Below are 16,965 nucleotides of genomic sequence, written 5' to 3' on the forward strand. Positions count from 1 at the left end.
TTGAACCTATATTTTCTTTTATTGCACGTTTTGATTTTTACCTCGTGAAAAAGTGACAACGTGATAAATTAATTTCCATTATAAATATTTTTTAACGACGTTTAAATGATTAATGAAATTAATTTTCGTTTTAATGGTATATTTTCGTATCGAAAACGATTTGTATGATTTGTCGCGTTACTTTGGGTTTCAATCATTGCTATTGGAACAAACACAAACGACAACAACAAAGATTCTCTTCTGCCTACCGCAACAAGGTGTAATTATAGAAACTAGATGCAACAAAATATATAATATATTTTTCGTTAACAAACTACCGATCTTTTCATGAGCAACGATGCAATCTTACGCTGGAGTTTCGTCGGATGAAAGTGTTTCCCTTCGCGTTATCGTCTTTCATGTACTTACTTTCTCTGCTGCTTTTCGAGCGGAATGTCGGTAAGTAGACAGAAGAATGCGCTGCATAGAGAAGCTAAAGATGCACATTGAATAATGCTATTTTTTTTAGATGGTGTGCAGAAAATTGAGTCGAAATTAGTCATTGCTTCTCATTATGGTGGAACATGCAAGACGTCTGGGTCTCATGACCTGTGAATTAAACCGTCAATCGTTTGATGAAATAATTCAATTACATATCGGTTCATCGCTGTTCGCGAAGAATAAATTTAGTTTCACGTTGAAAGGTTTATCAAGAGTTCATGGATGTTTGTTTGAATGCATGCATTTCCGAGTTCAATAATTACGATTGACATTTTTATATTAATTACCAATGTAAATGTATGAAGATGAAGATAAGAAATAGTTTTTCACGGTACACGAGTCTACAGTTTTCTACAATCCACGATTAAAAAAGTAATCATAAGTGGTCTTTTTGTGTTTAGAGTGCAAGTTGACGACAGAAGAACCGGTTTCAAGCAAGTATGTGAGCTATTTGAAGTGTCACCTAAAGATTCGACGGGTGTCTCGCCTTTTTGGGTTAAAAATATATCCTTACCAGCAATCAGTAAAACCTAACGAGCTAAGTAGCACGGTTTTATTTACACATTTCCGGCAGCAGAAGAAATCGACCGAGATTTCTTCGGGATGAGCTTTGCGTGAGCCTTTTCTTGGACACCAAACGTGCCGCTCCATCGCACATGATCTTAATTTACGAGTTCATTAATGCTTGAGTTATCGTAATTGACCTCATCGCCGCGTTACTAATCAGCGTTGTGTACTCGAGTTACGTCAGCCCGTGAACGGAATTAAAAACGTACCGTATGATCATCGTATTTGTGAGACTTTTTAAAGTAAAAGATTGATGATAAAAGATTGCAGTAAAACGGAAATGATTCACCAAATTTATATTGATATGACCTCAAGTATGAAATAAAAGTAATTCGATTTCTTGTAACAGATAAATGACATCCATAATGAGAATGTTGCGTTCACTGATCCAGTTTGCGAAACAGGTTGTAAGATTGTTAATCAAGGTTGATGAGTAAAACCACTGACACCTAGTAAGGGGATCGTACTTTTGTATGTTATGCATTGACTTTTTTATGGACCCTTTATGTTCCTTTTGTACCGTTCATTAGCCTAGAAAATGTAAGAGAAGCATGAGAAATTAATACTTATTAATTAAATAATAAATGAAAGTAATAATGAACCGAAATTTGTAGATCTCTGGTCAAAATTTCGTCGAAATCGATGCGTAACACTTTGCTCGGCTCGTCCATAAATGGACAAACCGGTTATTCATTTCTGTGCCATGATGCACGCCTTGCGGTGCAGTAAAGTCGCGGATGTCATTCCTAATTCAAAATTCAAGGCTCGTCTGAGCATACATAACTGGAATATGGTCCGAAGATTACTGTACATTTGAAAGCCTTTTCCCGCTTGAAGAAAAGAGAAGACGAAGAAGACAAGACATTTAAAGTACGGTAATAAAGGAACTAAAGAAATACTCTATAATAAAGTTTCAACGTTTTTGTATTTCCCAATTGCATCGTTTATAATCAAAGCCGCTACTACTAATCCACTCGTGGTCGAGTAGTTTGTTAGAAAAGTAAAAGTAGCTCGATATCATTGGTAATTAATCTTACTATCCGCGAGTTGCACACCCACGCGGATGCGAATAGGGTCGTAGATAATTGACCCGCGAAAGTTTGCTTCTCACGTTTAGCCACTCTCGTCGCGGGAGACGTTTCACTGTCACCTTCTCCCCATTGATATCTCGTGATGGTCTACCGCGATTTTATGTAATTAATCACTCGCTATAAACCACCGACTGCGACAGAGAATCATTTGTAAGAGAAATCACTCTCTGTTCTACACAATCTTACGAGCATTTCCCTCGTTAATATGTTACACGAAATATGTACACGATTTCTAGATATCCTTTCCGTTTCATCTATTACCCATTCGATATCCACATTCAATAAATTAATAAAATCAATCATAATTCTAACACTCATCTGTACTCGTGTTCCTCTTCCTACGTTTCTTCTCGTAACATTCCACGGCTTTCTGAACTTGTTCTAAATAATCCTGGATCTTGTTCTCCATTGTCAATTCTCTCGAATCCGATCTGGACAGAGACCTTTTCTGTACGAGAGCCGTGAGCATCAGAGTGACCACAGGGAGAGTCATTCCCAAGAGAAACGTTGGTGTCATGATATTTTTCAGGCCGTGTTTCTTGAATCCTCGATACAATTCTCCCCAGATACCGTCCCCTTCTTCTTCGTGATACTTACCTAATTTGCCGTACAGATGAGGATTTATTTTGCCCGTTTTGGCGATATAATTGTAATAATAAGGATCATAGGATTGAGCGTATAGCTGAGAATAGTAAACATCTTTGGTTGACGGTGGATGATCAGCTTCAGGGAACCAAGCACTAGCGTCTTCGTACGGAACCGGAGGGTTGCTGATAGGTGGTGGCCCACGATGAAATCCTGGTGGCTTCGTGTAGATTACTTCAATGGGTGGGCCTTTCTGCTTGAACGGCACTGCTTGAGAAAGTCAATTGCAAAATTAGTTGCTAATTAAAGTGAATATTTATCTCGAGTGAAAATTATCAATTACGGCATTGGATAAGAAAACTCTCACAAATTCCCTAATTAATGGCCTCTTACAATGCGAATTGCGTTAAGAGAAGTTTCCCTAAATTACAGGATTTAGTAATCGAGATACAATTCTCGATTGCTAAACCTGTTTCACCGTCATAGTTGACGTATCTCGTGTTAATTAGCAGATTCAATAAGATTTTCAAACATCCAGAATATCCGTATAAGAAAGTTTCTTTCACGCGCAGCTTAGTCTCGTTAATTCCTTTTTAATTAATTCTCGATTACGAACGCGTTAGTAATATATCACCTGGAGGAACTGGACCGGCGTAGAATCCTGGACCACCCCTGGATTGCGCATAGGGAAACGGCTTTCCACGCACCCTTCTTACGCGTTGATACCATCCAGGATAGTAGACGTCGTTCCTTGCCTGAATTCCAGATGCGTACGGTTGTAACATCTGCTGTTGCTGCATCAGTGACGCGGTTGCCGGATTTGACATAGTCGAACGAAGATCCACCGAGTTCACAGGCGCACCGTAGGTCGGTTGATTAGCTGGTTGGCCAACTGGAAAAGTTTGCGGCGCCTGCCTTTGTTGCATGAGTTGCGCAGTCAAGTGTTGGTTCACCGGAGAAGACACGGTCTCCTGATTAACACGTGTTACTGGCTGTTGCGTTAATTGCTGTTGATTGGTGATTATTGCTTTGGCATTCTGAGGGATTTCTCGGCTTTGTAGATAATGGTCCAAAGACAGACGTGATTCCTCTGGCGTCTTCGAATTAAGAAAAGAGTTCAAGGCAACTTCAACGTTGTTGACGGAGGCGATTCCTTGATTGTACGTATTCGCAGACAGATGACGACCCGATTGAACGATCCTCTGTTGCCTTTCAAGGTGCGACCACGTATGATTCACTGGATGATCATCGATGGAAGTTTTTGTCGGATTTGCATACTGGGATGAGTTTTTAACGTCTGAGAATAGTAGATGAACGTTTTGAGGAGATTCTGCCGAAGCATTGATCACGTCCACCGTGGTTTCCTGTTGTCCTGCAGTTTTTTCGGAGAATCGTGATTCCACAGCCGTGTACTCGGTATCCTCCGTCAACGGGTTACCCTCGAAATTCAATTGACCGTAGGCTAATCCTATCACGAGGACCAACAAGATCGTTGCCGCGTTCATGGTTCTGAAATTAATGGAAAACCTACTGACTCTCCGACAGTTTGTCAAGTCCAAATTCCTGTACGTCGTGAAATACATAGATATTTTTATCTATAGAATTCGATATAGAGACTTTTACTCTTTTAGAAGTTTGTTGATCGACAGTTTCAATTTGCGTTCATAGTTAGACCGATTAGTAAGCAGGAAGAACTACATACTCTCGAATCGTTCCACTTATATGGCTGCTGGTCAAAGAGGAGAAAGAAACTAGTTACGCAGAAATGTTCACACCGATGTCGTTACGCGTTTAGAATGATTATCAACCAACACCTTTCTTCTGTTATCTATTCTACTTTTCAACAACTTGTTCTTACTTTCGTGTGAGAAAAAAAACTGAACAGTATCTCGTAACATTTTTACTACTAATACCGCGTTTTTGACTCGAATTGCGATTCAATCAAAAAGTACGAGCATCGAATAATCGATACGGTAAAAGTAGACGTACCGATATAGTCGTACAATGTACATTCATGAATCGACCGGCACGGGTTAAAGACCGGTGTAACACTTTCTTCGGTCAAGGTGAATGCAGCCACGCTGACATGAAATACGCTTCCATTAATCGTTTCCCGATGAGAATACTTCCTCTACCACCTTGTTAAGATTACATACTATTGTTTCTTCTATCGTCCAAGCCTTGACAGAGCATCTTGCTCGTAAGACGTTTAACGATTTATCCAGAAACTCATATATCTTTCATGTTTCCATTCGAGAAGATCGTAAATACATGCATGAAACATCCGGAATATTTGAATTTGGCGTAATAAGCCGGCGAATTATGAATCAAGACATTACCACAGGGCATGAAACGCAGATTTTGGATGGTAGGATGTTGGCTATAAATATCTCAAAGCCGATCTTTAAAGTGGAATTTTTAATGAACGCTCGAGAGCTCGGTGAAAAAGAGACGATGAATCATTGTAGAGAAAACTATCGAAATGTCTCGGATGAAACGGCGGAAAAAGTCGTTCGGAGAGAGTGGCTACGTTTAAAAAGCAGTCCACGTGCGTACACTGCTCTTCATCCAGAGTTCAGGGTCGTCTCTCAATTTTTCCAATCATTTTTTTTCTCTTTCATTTTTATCTCAATCGACCAAATATGAAAGATCGCCAATTCCGTGTTCGATAATCTTCTATTCGAAATAAAACAGAGATAAATAGAGGTTCCTCCGTGTATTTATACTCGTATCTATGCTGTCGAACGTTCTTTTTTATTGGTCTTTAGTTAACAGTTATTAATGGCAATCTTCGAAACCAAGATATGGAAATTTTGTGGTTTATCTACAAAAAGTTGGAATTCTTATCCGCGAAACTTTCTAAAAGACCGTTAATCCATTACGAATTCAGCTATTGGCCGAAATTCGAAAAACGCCTTGATTTCTTTTCTGTCGATTGACAGCGACCGTTGACACCATTCGTGAAACGTGTGCTTTGTCAGACTTGAAAAGCAAACTAACTTTTCAACGTCGGAATACATTGAGATCGTGCTGCATAGATCTCTCCAAGATCGCTCATAGGAACGTACATGGAAAAGAAACAGAAATGCCGTGTACCGTGAATGATAACTATTCTACGGAACTGTACACGAAAAACGAAACCGAGCTGGTATCGCATAGTTAATTCAATTATTTCGTGGTAAATTCTTAGAAACACAATACTTGTTAATGTATGTCAATTTATCAGCAGACGAAGATGGAATTGTTTCGAGACATATTAAATCGAATTGTAACATCGTTAAATTAGAAACGTATAAAAATTATTTTTACTCACACAGTTGGCAAAAAACGTGCCGGACGTTCGAACACTAAATTTTTCGTCCCGTCGCAAGTTTCTCAGTTACGATCGAACATCGAACATCGAGCAGACCGATCCGGCCGATGTAGCAAATAGCACGCGAGAGGAGACCGTCCATCGGTCCGACTGGAACCAGGAATACTGAAGATCCACGGATCCGATGAGAAAGCCATTCACTTCGACCACGCTCCCTACCTTCTCGTCGAGCTTGTAATCCCGACCCCTTGTCGTTCGTTACCTGGATGAAATTGGTGTTAAATCAATCCGTATTACTTTCAATTCGTCGAGCGGCCTTCCGGGACCATTTTGAATCTTTTCCCTGAAAAATGGTTCCTGCTCTTTTGTCACGAATGTTCGAGGAGAAAGTGAACTGCGAGTAGAAATCGGGCAAAGAGCGTAAAACGATCCCGAGCCAGTTACCGTGCGATTAATTAGGATTCTCCGATTGTTTGACCACGCCTATATAGGGAGATCTATTTTTATTCATGAATGAAAATATTTTTATTTTGTTTTTATCTTTCTATTTCGATAACAATAGTAGAATGTATTTAATACTGGTAGAAAATGTCAAGAGCGTTTCAAGGTCATCTATATCTTTAACTCTTCCATCATTTTCTACCGTCATCGCGATCGTACCTTCTAATTGTTAAACGACAAGGTCTTAAGCATCGATGAAACGTGTAATTGTGTAGCTTACACTCGTATAATCTTTGAGAAATGTCGTTCTTCCGCAATTGCGGATGTTAAATCACTTTTTCCGCGATCATTCGAGCGCGTACGAGTCGCACGAGTCTCGACTAGCTGTGCACTACGGGAATAACAGACTCAAAGAGAAGAACTGTTGCTCGATTTTTATGGGAAAATTAATAAGTCGGATCCGATGCACCATTTTTGTTAATCCTGTTTCCTCGATCTATCCACGAACCGTGAAAGATCCGAGGCTATCATCGAGCATGAAAGAAGCAGTTATTGATGTAACTATATATGTAACGCTGTAACGCAAATGTAAAACGATTTTACGCATCTATTTAACCCCTTAACCTACAACTACGGGCATAGCCCGTAGTATTATGATCGGCCCAGACGTAAATATTACGGATATAGCCCGTAGTAGATGATCGGACCAAACGTAAATACTACGGGCACAGCCCGTAGTACATACTACACAAGTCGCGCGAATGGCCCGAAGGCTGCGCGAGCTTATTTACGTTTTCGGCCCAAAATTCTCGAACGTAGATCGTAGGTTAATTTTGCAGCATCGTGGAAACTTTTGCATCGTGTAACTTTCGAAGAAAAGCGTTAATTAATGGAAGAAGTGGGTCAGCTGGAGTCGACAGTATGTTGTTCCGTAAATCGGATACGAAGCAAACGTCGAAGGATTTCTGTGGAAACACAAGCAAATCAAACGATAGTTTAAGCATTTTGTTTGTGCTGGCTTTCGAACGATTGCTCACAACGACGCGACGTCATTGTAGATGCAAGTCTCTCGTCGACACGAATCTCGGAAATTAAACATCTCGTGGACTACTTACCTGACTCGACAAAAATTGCTTTGGTTAGAGATCGTGCTCGCGTCGTACTACTTTATTAGCGCATTACGCTCGCGCTATGGATTTTAGAAAAAGAAGCAATAGGGCAAAAGATATAATGAACATCGTCTGATAGCGAGATAGATCGCTGCAGTTAATTCTCTTTCCCGACACTCTCGATACGTGGTCCACAATTATGCTAATCGACCTATATATATCTCTTCTCCATGCATGATCAGATAATTCCAAGATGAATACAAAACGCTCTGCAACGAACAACTTGCGCCAAACGAGATATTCTTCTATCGAAAGTACAAGATCGGCGAGCATATATGAAATTGCCACCTGTAACTTATCAAAAGAGGAAAGCTGTCGGAAGGTCCTTTTGAAGGATCGTTCAGTACAGTAGCGAGGATCCTCGAGTAAAACAAATGTTGAGAAGCGTTGTAAACGAACAGTCACGAAGACAATAGGAGGGGTGACCGACGTCCACGCTCCTCCTCATCCTCCCGATGGCATCAGCCGCGATCGTGCAAGCGAAGCTCCGGACCGAACGTTATATAATTGTGGCAGATTACTTCCAGCGTTGGTCACATGCATGCTGCCACACTGTGTGCTTACAAACGTTCTCCCGCAGTGGACATTCGACCACCGAACGACGTAAACGTCGCAGCCACGAGGATGGAACAGCATCGAGGAAGAAACACTGGGATCACGTGGAAACGTCTCAAAGATCTCCTACTAGATCTTCATTTAAATTCAGATCGTGTGTTTTATCGGTGAGTGCACGCATCATTTCGAATTGTTGATCGTTTTCGGGGTGGGGGGTGGGTTTTCCTGGAGACGTTTCGATTTGGGGTGGAATAAGATATTCTTCTAGCTTTTTATACTTTTCAAACGAAGATTTTGCGTGTTTTCTTCGACTTTTATATTATTCCACCGATTTTCGTAGTAATACATCCGATCTATTGAACCTTTTTGAAAAAAATATTTTTTCGCGTTTACAGTTGAATTTTACGATTCGTAAATTATTCGTGGAAAGGAAAAAATAGATCGGATGTCGGCAAATTGAACATGATCGCGTTCTTCTGTCGGAAGTGCATTATCTCCGTTTTCACGGTGCTCGTAATGCGCGCCTGAATTTGCATTGTCACCGAAACGTACCATGTTTAGTCTGGTTGAAATAACAGGTTGTCTCGGAATGAATTGACATTGAAACGTGCCTCCGTTAACAGCAGTCTCATACGAAGAAATTTAATTGTCACGATAAAATCTATGGCGAGGGCGTATTTTTTATTAGAGTCCTATACGATCTAAATTTAGTAGTAAAGTCTCGTTCTTTCGAAATACTTCACTTTGTAGGGGAATTTATATCTTGTATAAATTCAATTCAAATGTGATTTGTGATTGTTGGTCGAATCGCAATTAGGATCAATCAATCTCCACGCGCCATAGAATATGTTTTCAATAGGTAATTGCTCGAACTATGAAAACATAATAAATCTCGTTGTCGAATAATGACATTAGTGGCGTCGAGTTTCGGGGCTTGAACCTTGTACAATTTAATCCACTTAAGGTGAGATCATCGCGACCCTCTTAATTAGCTGAATCAAGAATGGTCGCTTTCGTTCCACGAAGTGGCCTATATTAGCTCATTGGTTCCTCTGGCGCCACCCTCTGCGTTTTCTTAATATTTCTATTAAAGATCATCTCTCTTGTTATCCAATTATAACAAGGAATTTTTGTCTACTTAATCGTTCGTTATTTATCAATTAAACTTCGTGTAATACCTCGACAAAAAGAAGTAAAACCTAAAATTAGTAATTTAGTACTTGAAATGTTGTTTCTAAGTCGTTGCAAGTGTTTAAACGTCCAAAAATTCCTTTTAACACCAAAGCAGCTTAGATTTCAGCTTGCTACACGAGCTATAATACTTAACGCAGCTCTACAAAAATTATCTTAAGCTTCTCAAATGACACTGTCTCCACAATATTATCTTGCAAAAAATGCTTCGTCCGCAAAATAAAAAGTACTTTCCTTAATCTATTTTCTTCTTTTTTTTTTTCGAAGTATATGACTACTTACTATCTTGTGTCCCTGTGGAAGACGTTGATAAGAAAGAAGTGATTTTTCCAACTTTTTCCAGTATTGGTTTGAGTATTGGAAAAAGACCCTGGCTGTGGCTGTTGGTGTGCTTCTGCATAAATTGTATCTGCGCACCCGGATTGTACTTCTGGAGAGAAGAATTCGACGACATCGAGCTCTTCGTGCCCGAAGACTCTGTAATACGTAGCGACGCCGCCTGGGTGAAGACACACTTCCGGGACGATTTCCGATACGAAAGTATCATCGTCACGGCCCCCAACGTTTTGGAGCCGGAAGTGCTGCGCTCGGTACATAGGCGATCATGAATTATACGAGTATCTACGAAGGTTCTTTTCCACTTTAACGCATGATTCTTGTCAAAATTTGTCAAGACTCACGAGATTTACCTAACACTTGGGATCTGTGAGCTGAACCTCCGTTAAATTAAGTCGGTTGTTGAACCGTGTTTCCTTTCTTTCAGATTAGCAAGATAGAGCAGACAGTAAAATCAGTTATAGTGAACAATAACACCTGGGAAGATGTGTGTGCAGGGTAAGATATAAATAAATTAATCATTAATCATTTGTTTTTTATTCTTCGCTCGAATGGTAAATAAAGATCATATTGAATTACAGGTACTTCACGTGGTTCAACATGGACAACACGACAGACATCTTCAACGATCTCGATGTCACTACAGATATCCTGGTCGAATTGAACAACACGGTGCTAAAAAATGGATGTATATATCAATCCATCATACAACTTTGGGAAACCAGTATAAAGAAGGACGTTCGTAATTTGACGAAGAAGGAGGTGCTTGAGGACGTGACCAAAGCAATCAAGAACAAGTAAGTTTCGAAATAGACAAAGGATTCGGCACTTCAACTCAATTCTTATATTACTTGATCTGTTGCAGGATCAACGACAATATCCTGCTGGATATTACACCTCTGCTTTCGGGGATATTCTATGACAAGAAAGGTCGAGTTAAAGGTGCCAATGCAACTATTCTAAATTGGTTGCTGAAGAAATCTAATCCAAATTCAGCCAACTGGGAACTAGAGTTCATAAACCGCGTTCTCCATTCGAATATCACGTTTCCTCCAGGAATGGAGGTATATGCGATAGCTTCGCGAAGTTATTTAGACTCTCTGCATCAAATATTGAACAGTAATCTCACGGTGTTATGCTGTGGAATATCTTTGATAGCAGTCTACGTAATGGCGATGATCGGTAAATGCAACGCGCTAGAACAACGAATTTATCTTTCAATAATGGGGGTGTTCGTGGTTGGTCAGGCGATTTTGTCCTCCTACGGAGTGTGTTACTACTTGGGTTACTCCTATGGACCTATACATTCTATCCTTCCGTTTCTACTTCTTGGTATAGGCGTCGATAACATGTTCGTGATCATGCAAAGCCTGGAGAATCTCTCAGAGACTGATCAGTCTACGGATATTCCGATACGCATTGCTAAAACTATGCAACAGGCTGGTACGATGCTACATTATGTCATATCGTTTTTAGTATACACAGCGTAGTTTCTCCTTATCTTTTATTTTACATTTTTTTTAAGGTATGTCGATCACTGTGACATCCTTCACGAACATTATCGCGTTTGCCTTTGGCATTACAACCGTGATGCCTACTCTCAGATCTTTCTACGCATTCGCCACATTAGGGATTTTATTTTTATACATATATGAAATTATATTCTTCGTGAGCTGTCTTGTATACGATGAAAAGAGGCTCGAAGCTCGCAAGGACGGTTGCTTGTGCCGACCCAGACTAAACTGGAAACCCAACGAATGTAGTCAGAGAAACACTCAACAGATTATCTTCGAAAACTATATCGGCCCGGGAATCACCAAGATCACGGCAAAAATAATTATCCTATTAATCACTGTCGGCTTCCTGTGCGTTAACACGTGGGCAGTATTTCAATTGGAGCAAAATTTCGACCCACTTTGGTATTTAAATCAAGACTCCTATCCGATTCAGTTTAACAACAAATTGAAACAGTATTTTCCAAAATATGGAAAACGAGCCGCAATTTATATGACCGGCGTAGATTACTACGAAGACCGTGAATCTCTTTCTCAGCTGGTAAAAATCCTAAAACGTAATCGGTTCATTAACAATAGCACCCTTGAGCCATGGTTTATTGCCTATGAGAAATGGCTGAATGTTACTGGTAAAGGTGAGGCTTGATCTTGAAGTAATGCGATTTTAAAGATAACTCAATGGCAAAATTTTTATTATAGGTGATATTGAGAGCAAAGAAGAATATTATAATATTTTGACGGAATATTTACTTTTGACGAAAGAAGGTCAAGCATACATAAAAGATATCAATTTCGATAAATTACCGGCTGGAGAATATAATATAACGGTATTAATAAATTTTTCTGTACAACGTAGTTGTTCAATAGCTGTACGTCTCAAGGGATTCATTTTTACTTTTCTCAGACGTCGCAAATTCCTATACAACATATTATGATTAACACAACATCGGAACAAATACAAGCGATGCAACTTATCAGGGAATCGATTCAAGCGACGAATTTCTCTCATGGCCAGGATTATATAGCAATATTTTCGCCTGATTACGTTTCATGGACAGCAAACAAAGTAAAGACCCTAATTTTTTTTGTTTAATACATATTATATAATCTAATCATTATCTTTTTGTAGGTCATAGGAGAAGAATTGATCAGGAATTTAGGTCTAGAAATAGTGACCATTGGCGTAGTAATATTGATGTTCCTTAGAAACTTACGAGCATCATTTTGGGTGATTTGTTGCGTATTCTTTACACTTGTTGACTTACTGGGTACCATGTACTTTCTAAATTTGACCATAGAAATGTCCTCGAGTATCATGATTCTATTATGTGCTGGGCTGGCGGTTGACTATGCTGCACATATGGGATTAGAATTTATACGCGCAAAGGGTAGCAAAAAAGGTAAATGACGAGTTCTTTAACGTGCGAGATTGAAGAAAAGGATTATTACATGGATATATGTGAATGACATTTACAGAACGTGCGATAGCGACGCTTTCTATTGTTGGTCCAGCTGTATTTAATGGAGGTTTAAGTACGTTCCTAGCATTCGTTTTGCTAGGTTCTAGCGAAGCTTACATATTCAATACCTTCTTTAAGGTATTCTTAAAAAATTTATCTATTTCTATCAATAAAATTCTGTTAGCAAATTTTATAAGAATTGTATCATTTCAGTTATTCACGTGTGTAGTGATATTTGGTCTGTTTCACGGTCTGTTATTTTTACCAGTAATCTTAAGCATAGTCGGACCTGAAGAAAGAGTAAGAAAGGAAAGAAAAGAAACTGTAGTAAGAGAACACAATGGATATTGTAATGTTCCTTTATCTCAAAGTGAGAAAGGTGATATTTTATAAACAAAATTAGAAGCTACAAAATATTTATTTTTTTCTTTAATGATTTTCTACAATGATTTCTATTTCTTTAGAAGCAGGGACTGGAACTGCCAAATAAAATTTGACAATGTCTCAAAGACTGCTTAGATAAGTATTTGATTAGAAGATTCTAGAATATAAATTGCAATTACAAGCAATGCACATGTACTGTAAAACAGTAGTTTGTATATTCTTTGTTAATCTGTCCTTTTATAAGAAAAAAAGAGAAAGAAAATAAAAATGTACCCTTTAAAATAATAAATCCTAGTTATCTTTTTCGTCTACCTCTGACTTCTGTCCATTCATCTACAACTTGCATACCATCAGATGTTTCTTCCTCTTCAGAACTATCATTTTCTATAGCACAAAAGGTTTGAATTCTTTTTGCAGGTTCATTTGTAACAAGCCATGGTTGTAACGGTGGCAGTTTTGCAAGCTCTATCGTTACCAGATTTTCAGTATTTTCAGTACAATAACGATAAAACTTCAATAATTCTTCTGCAACTTGCATTGCGCTATCATCTTGAAGTTCTGTATTGAAATGCTCATCCATGTAATCTTCTAATTCGTTGGCAATTTCACTACTATTGAGGCCTTCTAAAGATAGAAAAATATCAAAAATCAGTCATAAAATAATTAATATCAAAATATAGTACAAAATAAATGAGATAACGAACCATTCATGTACATAACCTCTGTCATGTAAGAGCAAAAATCTATTGCCATTCCCTTTGCACCCATACCATGTTCCACTGCCATCTAATAAAAAGATATTCAGTAAATATAAGATGTAAAAATATTTATATATATTTGTATTTACATACATATATTTTATTGCAGATTTGAGAAAATAGATATTTACCCTTAAAGCAGTCCAATTACTGAAAATACGTTGTATAACCGAAAGAAAAAATTCTTTTGTGTTTGACATTTTATTTGCGACGAGAAATCCTTAACAACACTTACTAATAAAATTAGTAACGATAATTAATCACAACTATCTATTTAACACTACCCATCTCGAGTTGGCAAATCGGCCATGTGCTTTTAACGTTTCAGGTACAGTTAGGTCGTTAAGACCAGGTTAGATTTTACATTGTAAAGTTGCTCGTAGTTTACACGTTTATACATACATATATGCTGAAATTTTTAGATAAAAATGTATTTCTAAATATTCTAGACAGCTTTTATCAGTATTATAAGGTAAATATTCATTTTTTATTATTTAAATATAAAGAATAATATGCAAATGGTTATTTATTTTCTCCTAAATAATTTGTCCCGAAGATATGTCAGACGCTTTTGAAGAGATACAGGCAATTAAAATAAAAAGAAACAGTCTACGAGAGAAATTGCAGAAAAGAAAACGCGAGAGACATGAATTATTTACTCTTACTTCTACAACACCAGTATCATCCTCCTTGACAAATGAATCACCTCTTTCTAATGGTAATTGAATTTATTTCTTTTTTATTTATTTCTTTTCATATATTTGAAATTGAATCTTAAATATAATTTTAAAGCTTTATTTAAATGTTAAAAATAAGATACAATTCTTTGTCAGATTCAATGGGACATTCACATCGATCCGACCACAGTGAATATGAAAGAGACGTGTTATGTATTCTACATGAATCATTACCCAATTTACCAATTACATCTGCAGAACTAATAGATCTACTTCGTAAAAATCTTAATGCAGATGTATCATCTCCAGATATTCACAAAATTTTGGAAAAGCTTGCAGCTCAAGATATTGTTAAGTTAGTAAGTTTCTGCATCATCCCAAATCAGAACTTCATATGCAAATAGATAATTGAATGCTTTTTCAGAATCAAGGAAGTAACAGAAAATGGTGTTTTTGGATATACAGTATTGTCAGTGGCAGAATCACAATCATCATATCAGTCCCAATCAGATGACACAGAAAATCCAGAGAGTGCAGAAACATCTGCATCTGAATTGAATGACTATGTACCTGCAGAAAAACAACCCAAATTAGATAAAAAAAATACAGAAGATATAATGTCACTTATATCAATGCCTACTATTAGAGAAAAAGAAAATAAGAAGGTTGGAGAACAAATTTTAGATTTGTTATCAAAGCAAACATCTAAGGAGAAATCACTAGCTGAAAGATTTCGGTCTCAAGGAGGAGCACAAGTTATGGAGTTCTGTCCTCATGGTACAAGAGTAGATTGTGTCAAGTTAAACGGTGGACCAGGATTTGCAGAAAAGTGTAAAAAACTTCACTTCAAAAAAATTATTCAAAGTCACACAGATGAATCTTTAGGTGACTGTAGTTTTCTTAATACTTGCTTTCATATGGATACATGCAAGTATGTATTCTAAATATAATAATTTTTAATTATAATGTAGAATTACTTGATTGTTTGGTTTATGTAATTATTTTATTGTATAGATATGTTCATTACGAAGTGGATGGACCAACAACTCAACCAAAGGAGTCAAACGAAATAGACAATGCAAATAATAGTGCAGTGAGTAAAGGTTTAACAATAGATAGTAAAAATGGTAGTAGTACTGCGTGTCCACCTCCTAGCGGATCATTAGGTAGTGAATTAACTCTTTATCCACCACAATGGATACAATGTGATTTACGTTATCTTGATATGACTGTCCTGGGTAAATTTGCTGTTATAATGGCTGACCCTCCATGGGATATACATATGGAATTACCATATGGTACCATGTCAGATGATGAAATGAGACAATTAGGTATACCTGCTCTTCAAGATGAAGGTCTCCTATTTTTATGGGTAACAGGAAGAGCAATGGAACTTGGTAGAGAGTGCTTACAATTGTGGGGATACGAAAGAGTAGATGAGATCATATGGGTGAAGACTAACCAATTACAAAGGATAATAAGAACTGGCAGAACAGGTCACTGGCTAAACCATGGCAAAGAACATTGCTTAGTTGGCATGAAAGGAAATCCGAGAATTAATCGAGGTTTGGATAGCGATGTTATAGTAGCCGAAGTTCGTGCAACCAGTCACAAACCTGACGAAATCTACGGAATCATCGAACGTATGAGCCCAGGAACAAGAAAAATAGAATTATTTGGTCGACCACATAATGTTCAACCTAATTGGATCACATTAGGCAATCAAGTAGATGGAGTTCACTTGATTGATCCGCAACTTATTAAAGCCTTCAAAAAGCGTTATCCAGATGGAAATTCAATGAAACCTAGCAAACCGTAAGCATTTTAGACAATATAAAATAAGTGGATAATTATTTTATTACAAATGTTATAAGAATGGAATTGTGTTTAATAAAACTTGAATATAAATTCCCGATTTTCATTTTTTTATTCTGTTTTAAAATATCCATAAAAAAATAATTCCATTTTTAAATACATAAATGTGCGTATCTATATAAATTGCATTTACAATTACGTTAATCGATCCACATTTTTTCTTACAATTAATATCAGAAATATTTGTACAAATTTATTAAAAATATTAAGTTCATATCAACTAGTATGTGTTTACATTTATATATATATATATATATATATATATATATATATTATTATTATTATCTTCACATTAGCACCTCTATTATATACTTAAATATATGAATATGTATATATATATATATAATTTATATATTTTACACTAATACTATTTACTTTAAAATATGTAAATAATACATAGGTAAGTACACATGTTAATATATAATAATTCTTTTAGATTGAAATTGGAATGTGATCTTTAAAGCGTAATGAAATATGAGCGAATTTAACAATAATTTATAATACACATAGATGTTCCTAGTATGATTGAACTAAACGTTTTTTTAATGGATCTAAATTATATTTCTATT

The 16,965-nt window shown here is 37.2% G+C and overlaps 4 protein-coding genes across 10 annotated transcripts; 2 read left to right on the plus strand and 2 right to left on the minus strand.

Annotated features, from left to right (window-relative positions):
- Positions 1-1,953: 1,953 nt before the first annotated feature.
- LOC100645551 lies at positions 1,954-7,765 on the minus strand. 5 transcript variants are annotated; one of them, XM_012310534.3, is made up of 5 exons: positions 7,593-7,684; positions 7,269-7,442; positions 6,037-6,298; positions 3,358-4,232; positions 1,954-2,990 (listed from the first exon to the last, which is right to left on the minus strand). In XM_012310534.3, the coding sequence occupies exons 4-5, from the start codon at positions 4,226-4,228 to the stop codon at positions 2,446-2,448; spliced, it is 1,416 nt and encodes a 471-aa protein (XP_012165924.2). In that variant the 5' UTR covers positions 4,229-4,232; positions 6,037-6,298; positions 7,269-7,442; positions 7,593-7,684; the 3' UTR covers positions 1,954-2,445. The 5 variants fall into 5 exon arrangements, with proteins under 5 accessions (XP_012165924.2, XP_048262746.1, XP_012165930.1 ...); XM_048406789.1 differs by having other exon boundaries at positions 1,954-2,993; XM_012310540.3 differs by lacking the exon at positions 7,269-7,442 and having other exon boundaries at positions 1,954-2,993; positions 7,593-7,765.
- A 23-nt stretch (positions 7,766-7,788) lies between these two features.
- LOC100648965 (NPC intracellular cholesterol transporter 1) lies at positions 7,789-13,375 on the plus strand. Of its 3 annotated transcripts, XM_012310500.3 has the most exons (12): positions 7,789-8,368; positions 9,736-9,982; positions 10,156-10,226; positions 10,310-10,525; positions 10,594-11,171; positions 11,254-11,877; positions 11,942-12,069; positions 12,147-12,308; positions 12,372-12,642; positions 12,719-12,840; positions 12,916-13,081; positions 13,167-13,375. In XM_012310500.3, the coding sequence occupies exons 1-12, from the start codon at positions 8,184-8,186 to the stop codon at positions 13,190-13,192; spliced, it is 2,796 nt and encodes a 931-aa protein (XP_012165890.2). In that variant the 5' UTR covers positions 7,789-8,183; the 3' UTR covers positions 13,193-13,375. The 3 variants fall into 3 exon arrangements, 2 of the variants coding, with proteins under 2 accessions (XP_012165890.2, XP_012165895.2); XR_007224375.1 differs by lacking the exon at positions 13,167-13,375 and having other exon boundaries at positions 12,372-12,641; positions 12,717-12,840; positions 12,916-13,030; XM_012310505.2 differs by lacking the exon at positions 7,789-8,368 and having other exon boundaries at positions 9,840-10,021.
- LOC105665935 lies at positions 13,102-14,183 on the minus strand. The gene is made up of 3 exons (XM_012310515.3): positions 13,976-14,183; positions 13,791-13,872; positions 13,102-13,710 (listed from the first exon to the last, which is right to left on the minus strand). Exons 1-3 carry the CDS (start codon positions 14,042-14,044, stop codon positions 13,382-13,384), a joined length of 480 nt encoding a protein of 159 aa, XP_012165905.1. The 5' UTR covers positions 14,045-14,183; the 3' UTR covers positions 13,102-13,381.
- LOC105665938 (N6-adenosine-methyltransferase catalytic subunit) lies at positions 14,178-16,938 on the plus strand. Its single transcript, XM_012310524.3, has 6 exons — positions 14,178-14,316; positions 14,401-14,562; positions 14,678-14,876; positions 14,946-15,452; positions 15,536-16,336; positions 16,833-16,938. Exons 2-6 carry the CDS (start codon positions 14,403-14,405, stop codon positions 16,855-16,857), a joined length of 1,692 nt encoding a protein of 563 aa, XP_012165914.2. The 5' UTR covers positions 14,178-14,316; positions 14,401-14,402; the 3' UTR covers positions 16,858-16,938.
- Positions 16,939-16,965: the final 27 nt, after the last annotated feature.

Source organism: Bombus terrestris, chromosome 1, assembly GCF_910591885.1.
Source record: "Bombus terrestris chromosome 1, iyBomTerr1.2, whole genome shotgun sequence".
Lineage (NCBI taxonomy): Eukaryota > Metazoa > Arthropoda > Insecta > Hymenoptera > Apidae > Bombus > Bombus terrestris.